The sequence below is a fragment of the Rattus rattus genome, chromosome X, assembly GCF_011064425.1.
Source record: "Rattus rattus isolate New Zealand chromosome X, Rrattus_CSIRO_v1, whole genome shotgun sequence".
In the NCBI taxonomy this organism is placed as follows: Eukaryota; Metazoa; Chordata; class Mammalia; order Rodentia; family Muridae; genus Rattus; species Rattus rattus.
Window position 1 is genome coordinate 103,263,380 of NC_046172.1, and position 11,560 is coordinate 103,274,939.

The 11,560-nt window shown below is 44.9% G+C and overlaps 1 protein-coding gene and 1 non-coding gene across 2 annotated transcripts; both read right to left on the reverse strand.

Annotated features, from left to right (window-relative positions):
* Window positions 1–3,799: 3,799 nt before the first annotated feature.
* Rpl39 (ribosomal protein L39) lies at window positions 3,800–6,817 on the reverse strand. The gene is made up of 3 exons (XM_032890155.1): window positions 6,705–6,817; window positions 5,593–5,696; window positions 3,800–3,997 (listed from the first exon to the last, which is right to left on the reverse strand). Exons 1-3 carry the CDS (start codon window positions 6,705–6,707, stop codon window positions 3,949–3,951), a joined length of 156 nt encoding a protein of 51 aa, XP_032746046.1. The 5' UTR covers window positions 6,708–6,817; the 3' UTR covers window positions 3,800–3,948.
* On the reverse strand, window positions 4,362–4,496 carry LOC116889471. The gene has a single exon (XR_004386423.1). It is a non-coding gene; the product is annotated as a small nucleolar RNA SNORA69 (small nucleolar RNA).
* Window positions 6,818–11,560: the final 4,743 nt, after the last annotated feature.

An 11,560-nucleotide genomic window follows, 5' to 3' on the forward strand; every position in this document is an offset into this window, starting at 1 on the left:
TCCCTTGTAATAAAACACAATGACATCATGTCTATATAGCCTAGGAAAAATAAAAATGAAGATGGAGGGTCACATATAATGAAATATATATACTTGTTGAACAAAAGATATGCTCAATAATGTTCACAGCTACACTATTCATAAAGACTCCAACCAGGCACGGTGGTGTTGCGTGTGATCCCACTGTGTGACAAACAGCCGTATGCAAGGCATTATGTCTATCGGCAGCACTCATAATCTGGTGGAAAGGCCGACATCAGTGAGTCAAACACACATGCAAGTTTACAATTACAACTGTGACTTAAAACCCAGAGGCTAATTGAAGAGGTAAGCCTAACCGGATTGGGACGAGAGGGAACTTCAGGGAGCCATTCACTCTCTGTGGACATATAAAGTAAGCTGCCACGTGACCAGTCTGGAGTTAACAGGTGAAGAGGAGGAGCATTCCCAGTTGAGGCAACAGCATCTGGTACTGTGAGGGGCAGATCCATGCGGCTGAATCCAACTTAGGAAACAGGGTATGGAGGCACATCCTGCTTGTTTGAGTCATTTCAAGGAGTGAGCTTTGCCCTGAGAGCACTGTGAAAATAGAGGCAGGGAATGGAGGGCTGGGCGTTGTGCCTGGCATAGCTCATTCTGGCTGCCAAGGTAGTGCTATGGTACCAACCTTTCTCAGCCCAGGCGTTGTTGGGATTTGGGGCAGGATACTTCTGTTGAGGACTAACCTGTGTAAGTCATAGCATGTTTAAAACTCATCTACTGTTAATGGCACCTCCCCTCCTAGTTACAACTAGAACTGTCTCTAGACAATGTCACCCCTCCTGGGCTAACTGCCAGGTGGTTGCCTTTGTTTGATTTGTTTGCTTGGTTGGTCACTTTATCTCCCTCAGTCCAAACACACAGAGCCATGCACAGCCTTGATTGACTGTGGTGCCCTTGGAGATCACACTTGGGGCTGGCTCTCTGCTCACTTACTAAAGCTTCGTGTAGCTAGGGGTTTGATGTATTTTTAAGAGACCCACTCCTGCAGAGAATTTCATTGGAGTATAAATAATACTCCACCCAGTATCTCCAAAATTTACAAAATGTATTCCCTATTCAATAGGGTTCTTACTTTAAACCCTACTAACAGCTACCTAGCATGATCCAAGCACTTAAAGAGTTGGTAATTATAAACTGGACATGGTGACACACACCTGTATTCCCGTATTGCCCCTGAAGGTGAAGGCAGGAAGATCAGGAGTTCAAGGCTGTTTTTAGCTATATACAATGAGTTCTAGGGCACCCTGGGAAACATGAAACTGCCTCATTGAAACAATTGCCGTTAGCAAGAATAAACTTTTGTTCTCCTCTGTAAAACGGGAGAGTTATCTGTTAGAATTGGCCTTGTGTAGGGACTGGAGAGATGGCTCAGCAGTTAAGACTGCATTCCGCTCTTGCAGAGCACTGGCCAATAGCCCACAAAACACCTGTAACTCCAGCAACAGGGGCCCTAACATCTCCTGCTACTCCTGGGCATCTGCACTTACGTATGCACATATCCACTCAGACACATGCATACACATAACTAAAAATCAATGTAGGGGCTGCAGGGACTCAGTGGTTAACAGTTCTTGGTGCTCTTACAGACAATCGATCTGGGTTGAGTTCCCAGAACTCACGCCAGGCAGCTCACACCCACTTTTCACTCCAGTTCCATGGCACCTGGTGCTCCCTTTGGGCCTGAGTGCACTTGGCCACTGCACGGAGCACACATATGTACATGCATATACACACATATATGAAAGAACCATTTAAAAAATTAAGAATTGGTCCTTTATAGATTTGTAAACATTATAACTTTATTCTGTAGCCCAGGCCAGCCTTGAACTCCTGACTATCCTTCTTTCCCCTCCCAAGTGCACCACCAGTCCTGCTTTATGCAGTGCTGCCAACGGAGCATATCTTACTTTGAAGCTCAGAATGTGGATCTCCCTTTATAGTCCAGGCTGGCCTTGAGCTGCTGGCCATTCTAACTCAGCCTCTCTGAGTTAGGGTTGCAGGTGTGAAGCATCACACCCAGGGGATCCCCCTACAGTAAATTGCAACCATTTCAGAGACGGACCTGGAATCCAGCCCTGTCCTGACTTCAGCACCTAAGGGTTTTTCTCATGCCATCCTGCCTCCTTTGTTCAGCAACTCGAGTTAGAACCCTGGAATGGGAAGGGGTAGCATCTTCTGATTTCTTGAGTTGGCTCTGATCATAGCCTCCTTCTCCCTACTATCCTTGGGTTGCTCTATCTTATTCCTACCCACTCAAGGTCCCAAGAGAAAGTTGATATACTTTTAGTGTCATTTTGGCCTCCTCACTTAACCTCTCAGGTCCAGATGCCGGCCCAATCTGTTTAAACTCACAGAACCTTAAGATGCCCCTGCCCCTGGAATGCTGGGATAAAAGGAGTGTGCATCACACGCCTGGCTATCAATGTTTATCATCTCTAAATTATCTGGGTATGTGCGTAAGTTGCAGGTACTTGAGAGGCTGGAGGCATATGGGTACTAGGAACCAATCGAACTCTGGTTAAGCACTGAACCATCACTCCAGGACTAAAGTGAAAACAGGCCAGAATGTTTAAAAATTTGTCATGCTAATCCATTCAGGTCTGCTTTGGACTTAATAGTGACAGCGCTGGTGATTATGTATCCACATGGCTGGCCCTATGTCTTTATCTACAAAGCAATACTGGTAAAAATCAAGCTACAGGCTGGAAAGATAGCTCAGCGGTTAAGAATACTGGTTGCCATTCCAGAGGTTCTTCGTTCGATTCCCAGTAACCACATGGTGGCTCATAGCCACCTGTAATGGGGTCTGAGGCCCTCTTCTGGTGTGTCTGAAGAGGGTGACAGTGTACTCACATACATGAATTAAATATTAAAAAAAAAAAAAAAAAGTTAAGCTAGCTCAGAGGTAAAGGAGCCAGTTGTCCTAAATTGAATCCTGGTTATCTACTCGCTCCTGCAAGTTGTTTCAACCTCCATACTTACCTTCAAATAAATGTAAATTTAAATTTCCTTAATTATGCAGAAACCTGGGCTCAGCCAAGACAAACATGCCTTTAAACTGTTGGGGCAGCAGTTCCATCTCTGGAAAGCTCCTGACTCAAAAAAAAAAAAAAAAAAAAAAAAAAAACCAAGGCCCAGTGGGTGTGGCAGTCCACACCTGTAATCCTCAAACCTAGGATCCAGGCCAGCCTGAGTTAATATCAGGACACTTTACATCTTAGTTCCCATGATTCCAGCTATCAAGCATTAAAGTCAGCCCATCAGGGTGTGGAAGACATAGCCGAGCAGTTGAGTACTATTCTTGCAGAGGACCTGGTTTCAACTCCCTGCACCCAGCGTCTACATCCATATGAACCCCCAGATTGAGAACCGCTGCTAGAGGACTAGGGAAGCAGTTCAGAGCATCGGCTTACATGAGCCTTGGGGCTCAATCTAAACACACAAACCACCATGCAAATGTGGAGGGGGCGGTCATGGAGATAGCTGTTGGTAAAGCTCTGCCATAAAGAGAACAACTCCAGTTGACCTAACCTCTACCAACAATGGCTTATACATGTGGATACAATCTTAAGGTTTAAAACAAAACAAAAACTTTTTTAAACTATGAGTTTTAGGACCCAAAGCCAGGACTTCTTCAAGAACACCAAGTACTTTTAATTGCTGAGCAATCTCTAGCTGCCGGGAAACAATACTTTACCCACCGAAGAGGCCTTATTAGGTCTTATGGGGGAAATTCAGTACTTTATACACCAGAACATCAGTTTGAAAGGTTCTAAATTTTATTACTGGACAAATTAATGCAGACACAAGTAAATCTCTAGGTTAAAAATGTTGAAATCCATCTGGTCGGACTGATCGATGACCGCGATCCAGTAGAAATCCTCAGTCTGGCCGTAGTGTGACTCCTTACAGACCCAGCTTCGTTCGCCTCCAGTGTCTTCTCTTAGAGTTGTACCTGTACAAAGAGAAGCCAGTTACAAGGTGGTTTGGTCACAATATATCTGCTCCTAAAGCACACTCAAGTCTTCCAGAGAACAGGATAATGGCTGCTTCTTAAGTTCTAGCCAGCCAAAGTACACAGTAAGACTATCTCCAAAATAAATAATTGTTACACGTGTGTCATCCATTTCAGATGTATGAGCTGGGACCACCTAGCTTAAAACAAAAACACCTCGTGGCACCACGGCCTGGGAATTACAAGTGGTGTCAAACTAGGACTCACATTAGGTGCCCCCTAGAATTCACATTACCATAGTAGGAGACAGATCCTACCTTAATTCCAAAACTCCAAATTGCAGAGCTAAGTCAACCAGTCTCTGAACTGTCCCCATGCCAAGTGTCATGATTTTTACTCCAATAAAGGCAAAAATCAGAAACATCAACATGGCTTTTCTTTCAGCAGGATTAATGGCAGTACTCCCACAAAATGAAGCACTGTAATTGCTACCTGCTCTTAAGTTTTCAGAGAATGGAAGAGGGGGGGGGCTAGTCCAGTGACAGCACTTGTTCAGCAGGCAGGAGGCAATTCTGTGGTTGGGGGATTACATCCCCTAACAAAATACCACCCCAACTCTAGGATATTATGTCCTATATATTAGGAATGCAAAAATATGTGTAAAAGTTTACATATTACAAAAAATAGGTGTGATATATTTATTTTTCCAAATATCAACTATCAGTCCCCACTGTGGCTAGATATGGTCCTAGAGAAAGTGAAGTTGATGTAATTATAAAGGTGGCACCCACCTCACACCTTGGCACTTGGCAGGCGTGAGCAGATTAGCCAGTCTGAGCTCACAAGACTTTCAAAAAGCAAAGGATAACATCCTATCAAGCACATAAAATCCACTGCTTAGCTCAATGCTTTCCTTAGCATTCCATGGGGGTGAGACCAAAGTTTGACAGTCTAGTCCTGACTGCAATTAAAGACTCTGAATAAAAGGACAGCATCTACCATACCAGGAGACAGAAGATGGCAATTAACTCGAATGTAAGGCCAGAGTGGGTTGTTGATCATCAAGCTTAAGTGGCTAAATTAAGAACAAGATTCTGCCCCAGCAGATACACACCCAGATTTTTACTAATCCCCAAACTGGGCAGTGCTCAAATTTAATCCCAGCACTTTGGGAAGAGAACCAATTCCCACCAACTATCCTCTGACCACATATGGGCAGGTATCCCCACACAAATACTCTTCCCTCTAAGCCTCAAAGGCTTCAGACAGAAAGAACTCAGTAAGGCACTTCCTATGTCTGAAGGAGGCCTTGGGCGATCCCAATCCTCTCAAAGGCCCAGCTGGTCCTGAGTTCTGATGCCGATTCAAGTCTGGTTGTAGTTAAAAAAAATAAAAATCTCCCGCCAGGATAGTCGAATCTCCTTAAGCCTTCCTAGGGAATTACCAAGTGAGAAAGCTCTGCCTCAAAGCCTAGCTGTGGCCACAAAGAACTCAATGAAACACAGGGGAAAACCAAAGGAGCTCCACAGTAGTAAACAGAGGCTGTCTTGAATGGCATGTGCTTTGCAACTGTGTATCTACAACGTTAGTCTTACCTGATTTTGTTACCAGTTTTCATCCGAATCCATTGAGGAATAGGACGATTTTGCTTTTGTTTCTTTGCCAGGAATCGCTTGATTCTGAAAGTCTTGTGAGAAGACTACGAGGAGATGCAACCAGTTTAGTGACATCAGAGCCCTACTTTTGATCCAGTCACAAATTCCCACAAACATCAGGCCCGCAGAACACACACCCAGGAAAATCTCCCAACCTCGAACCCCGAAGTCCTTTTATCCTCATTTCTCCGGAGGAAGAGAGTTCATGGCTTAAACATGTCTCTGATAACTACAGTGCCAGGTTCTTAAGCCCATGTCCTATCTGACCTACAAACTGGTTGCTTCTGTGTTCCAGGTGACCAAACAAGGAGGAGCTAGAGTAGGAGAGCAAAGTGACTTACTAGCTTTAGTTTTAAGTCAATGACTCTAGGTGCTGTTCTTTGGAAAACAGTCACATCTACCTTCAAGTGTCATTGCTGAGGAGCCCTTGACACTCAGTAGCAAATACCACTAGATCAAAAAAAAAAAAAAAAGGCAGCGAAAGAAAAAGTACACTCGTCCTCCTAGACCAGCTGTAGATTTTACTTAACAAATTCTGATACTAATGCTACTTTGTACCTAGAGACCAATAAGCCTAATCTGTCAGTAGGCAATGACTGATGCGCTGTTAACAGACGCTTCCAAACAGTGATGCCCTAACTTATGAAGAAAGGGATCTCAAAGTTCTTTTAACCCTTACTGTGGACATCTCCCTGTGCAAGTAGGTTTCATGCTCTTTGTGCATGCCAAGGGAAGACTAAGGACAATCTAAGTGGCCCCAAGCCTCCCTTTTTGCCCCAAATCATGCAGATCACCGTCACCGAGGCTATGTGAAACAAGGATACTTTTCACCCCTTGCCAGGCTTCAGGAGGAGCAGCCCGACCCTGCTGGGGTAAATGGGTTAATTTCATGCCGCACCCGCGATCTATTAGGTGGTCTAACTTCCAAAACAAAACACTAAAACCCTGAAAATGCACCCAGCCCTTAATGCTGCGCACGTCCACCACAAAGGCACAGCGGTGTCCGGCCTCAGGAGAGCCGCCTAGGATCGGATGGCGGCCGATAGTCTTACCATGGCGAGGATCTGAATCAGGCGCAGAGCGCACGATGGCGGAGGAAAGGAGAAGAGAAAGGACAGGCCGGAAGAACGCGATTAGAAGACGCTGCTAGAGGCGGAGCTTAGGTAGATGACTCGCTGAGTCTTCCCTAGCCCCGCCCCTTCGCCACCAAGGGGCGTGGGAATCCACACAGATTTATAGGGAACGTAATTTCGAAGTCTCCGCTTCCACGCATGTTCCTCCTAGTGAGCATCAGAGTCTTGGGGGACATAGTCCTTGTGGCCGTGGTAGGTGACCTTTCAGAAGTAACCAAGTAAATAAAAGCAAAACCGGGGAAGCGGAGTAGGCAGTACCAACTCTGAGGGCGGGATAAGGGCTTTGTCACTTCCTACAGCTGCAACTTCCGTCCCGTCTTTGAGAGGGGCGGGGCTTGGGGCTGGGAATGCACACCCAGGGCGGGTGGAAGGGAGGGAAGACAGCTGCAGACATTGTTTAATGGCTAACTGCACGATTATAGAGAACCCAAGTTCTTTTCACAGCACCTGAGCCAGGCAACTCACAACCGTACAGCGCTAGGGGATAACATGTCTCTGGCTCCCAGGGGCACCTACAACTCATGATTTACAGGTGCACATCCCTACGTAGACACACGGACACATAATCAAAAGTACCTAAAATATTTCACTAAAAAGGGGGTGGGGTGTGGCTGGAGAGATGGCTCAGTGGCTATGAGCACTGACTGCTCTTCCAGAGATCCTGAGTTCAATTTCCAGCAACCACATTGGCTCACAACCATCTGTAATGGATTCTGGTGTGTCTGAAAACAGCTACAGCGTACTCTCATAAATAAGTAAATAAGAAAAAAAAAAAAAAAAGACGCCAGGCGGTGATGGTGTACGCCTTTAATCCCAGCACTTGGGAGGAAGGCAGTGCTATAGAGAAACCCTGTCTTAAAAAAAAGACAAAACAAACAAACAAAAACGAACCGAGCAAACAAAAATGGATGAGATGCCACTTATCCTCTTGTCTGAATTGTCTCCATTCTGTCTTTAATTCCAAAGAAATCAAAGCTGGGAGTGTACTCCATAATAAAGTATTTGCTTAGCACCAGTGAGGGTTGTATATGTGTATGTGTGTGTTGCTAGGGATGGAACCATGATTGTATACATGTTAGGAAAAGCACTCTACCATTGAGACACACCCAGCTCCTATGAGTTTATTCTTTTTGACTTACAATATAGTTCTGATGGGCTTCAAACTCACCATATAGTCCACGTTGGCCTTAAACTTACAGTTTTCCTCCTGCATCAGCCTCTTGAGTACCAAGCATTCTAGATAATATGCCACCATGGCTGGCTTCCATCGGTTTATTATAAATAATATGAAGTTATGATTTAGGGCAGCAAAGGTAGGACATGGTGTACACATCTGTAATCCTAGCATGCAGAAGCAGATGTATGTGAGTGAGGCTAGCCTGGTCTACAGAGTAAGTTCAGGACTGCCAGAGCTACACAGAGAGATCCTGTCTCAAAAAATAAAAAAACAAAAAGGTGTTAGAGGGGGACAGCAAGGGAACAAACTGAGGTTTACAAGGGAGAGGGAGTGAGATGGCTCAGTGACTAAACCTAACACTTAGAAACCAATTCCCAAAAGTTGTCCTCCGACCTCCACACATTATGTTGTGGGAATGCAGCTCCATTAAATAAATATAATAAAAAATAAAATTAGGGCTGGAGAAATGGTTCAGAGGTTAAAAATTGGTACTATTTGGGAGAGGGTGGGGGTTGATACAGGGCCTCTCTATATATTTCTGGATGTCCTAGAACTCAGGCTGGCCTTGAACTCATAGAAATCTACCTACTTCTGCCTCCTGAGTGTTGGAATTAAAGGTGTTTGTCTAGCCTAAACTGGTCCCCAAGTTCCACTCCCAACATCCACAATGAGTGGCTCATTGCCACTTTTAACTCCAGCTCCAGAGGACTGAGCACCTCTCTCTGGCCTCCACAGTCACACACAGATACAAAGTTAAAAGAAAGCAAAGATAAAAGAAAGAAAAGGCAGCTTTGTCTAAAAGGTATCAGTTCTTCACAGATTAAACAACTGCTTAAGCAGGAGGGAGGGCCCTCGTAAGGTTTCCATCAGTAAATCCAGTTTAGGATTTTCTTTTTTTTTTTTTAAGATTTATTCATTTATTATATATAAGTACACTGTAGCGATCTTCAGACGCACCAGAAGAGGGCATCGGATCTCTTAACAGATGGTTGTGAGCCACCATGAGATTGCTGGGAATTGAACTCAGGACCTCTGGAAGAGCAGTCGGTGCTTTAACTGCTGAACCATCTCTCCAGCCCTAGGGATTTTCTTCAGCACCGCTGGGCAGCTTCCAGGCAGGAGACTCCCAAACCAAGTTGTCTTCTCACAGCCCTTCTCAGAGCTGCACCTCAGGTTCTGACTAATTCCACTGGTAGTTCTGGTGGTCACTAACATATCCTAAGGACAAGGACTTGTCTTTTCTTCATCCTTGTCCCTAGGGACTGACATATATACAGTGAATAGTAAATGCTTGCTAATTGAATGAAGGAATGGAAGAAATCTGAAGGCGGGGAAATGAGCTTGACTCAGAGCTGGGCAGAATAGGCAAGCACCAGAAGGTGCTGACAGGAAAACTGCCGAATTTACTCAGCTGCTAACAGGCCAGAAGGGAGGAAGACAGTGCTAGCTTGTTACTGATGGTTCTGGATGTAGCCTTTTTCCTAAGACCAGCTCACCTGACCTCTACCTTGGCTTCTATTTTGGCTGCCTTTGCAAGAATCCTACACTTATTTCCTCAGGTATCTCTTCTCTTGAATGTCCTCTAAATATACTTTAGTATTTCTTATATATGAAATGGTCATTTTTTAAGACTACTTGCCTTTTATTTCAAGGCCAGACTTCTATAAAGTTATAAATGCTAACTGAATCTATTCTCAACCTAATGACTTCCTGCAATCCCAAGTCATTAATGGTCTAGAAGTCAGCACATCTGTGAGTCTCTTCAAGTATCATAATTAAGTTTTCTCTAGCATCCAACCCTCTGTCTCTCCAAGTGCTGTGATTCTAGGTTTGTGTCACCATACCCAGGGCCATTACTTCTTGAAACATTCTTTTAGATTAAGTAGCACCAGAATGTTTGGTTTTACTTCTGCTCTATGGCTAGCTATCCCCCCCCTGGTGTGTGTGTGTGTGTGTGTGTGTGTGTGTGTGTGTGTGTGTGTGTTGGTCTAGAAATGTTAGGATACACTCAGGCTGAGCTCTAGCTCTATTTCTGCCCCCACCTTATTCTTTTTGGCTGTAGCTCAATGACCATCTAAAACTAGAGAGTTTTTAGAGAGAAGGCATTTGCCTTCTGACCTATTTGCCCCATCTCTACTTCCCACGACGTGCCATTCACTCTGGACTATGACATGGGTTCCCTCTAAGCCCTGCCAAATCCACTAACAATTTCATGCTTCCGTTCCTTCACCTCTCTCGGGTCAGGGAACACTGAGCCATTCTCCGGAAACTTTCCCTTGCTTGGAAGTACTTTCTCAGTTTCTCATGAGTCTCTTCCAATCGTTTTTAGCAGCTCTTCTACCTGCTTTGAGGAACTGACTTCTAAAAGCTGAGGAAGGTGGCGCAGGGGCTGGAGAGATAGACTCGTGCTTTGGAGCACCTGTTGCTCCTAGAGAGATCCCATGTCAGTCCCCAGTGCCTACAGGGCAGTTTACAACTGCCTGTGATTCCAGTTTCAAAAGATGTGACTCCTGCTGGCACGAGGCACTCATGTGTAAGCACATGCAGACAAACGCTCAGATACATGAATAAAATGAATTTGAAAAGATACATTGCATACATGTATGAAATTACCAAAGAATAAAAATATTTTTAATAAAGCTGAAGAAATATAAAGCCATAAGTTAACCTATTAGTAATGGGCAACTGATGCCTACTAGGTGGGGCTGGCAGGAAGAAAGTCAGGCAGAAGCTCAAGAGTGCTGTGCAGACTCATTGATAAGTGGCTATTAGCCCAAATGCTCGAATTACCCTAGATGCACAGAACACATGAAACTCAAGAAGGATGATCAAAATGCGAATGCTTCACTCCTTCTTTAAAAGGGGAACAAGAATACCCTTGGCAGGGAATAGAGAGGCAAGGATTAAAACAGATACAGAAGGAACACCCATTCAGAGCCTGCCCCACATGTGGCCCATACATATACAGCCACCCAATTAGACAAGATGGATGAAGCAAAGAAGTGCAGGCCGACAGGAGCCGGATGTAGATCTCTCCTGAGAGACACAGCCAGAATACAGCAAATACAGAGGCGAATGCCAGCAGCAAACCACTGAACTGAGAATGGGGCCCCGTTGAAGGAATCAGAGAAAGAACTGGAAGAGCTTGAAGGGGCTTGAGACCCCATATGAACAACAATGCCAAGCAACCAGAGCTTCCAGGGACTAAGTCACTACCCAAAGACTATACATGGACTGACCCTGGACTCTGACCTCATAGGTAGCAATGAATAGCCTAGTAAGAGCACCAGTGGAAGGGGACGCCCTGGGTCCTGCTAAGACTGAACCCCCAATGAACGTGATTGTTGGGGGAGGGTGGGTAATGGGGAGGGTGGGGAGGGGAACACCCATTCAGAAGGGAGGGGGGAGGGGTTAGGGGATGTTTGGGAAACCAGGAAAGGAATAACATTGAAATGTAAATAAGAAATACTCAAGTTAATAAAAAAAAAAGAGTGCTGTGCAGATATGTTGTTGTTTGGGACAGGGTCTCGCTTTGTAGCTCAGGGTAGCCGTGAACCTAAAGCACTATACCCATCTTCATTTTGGTTCTTATGCTAAA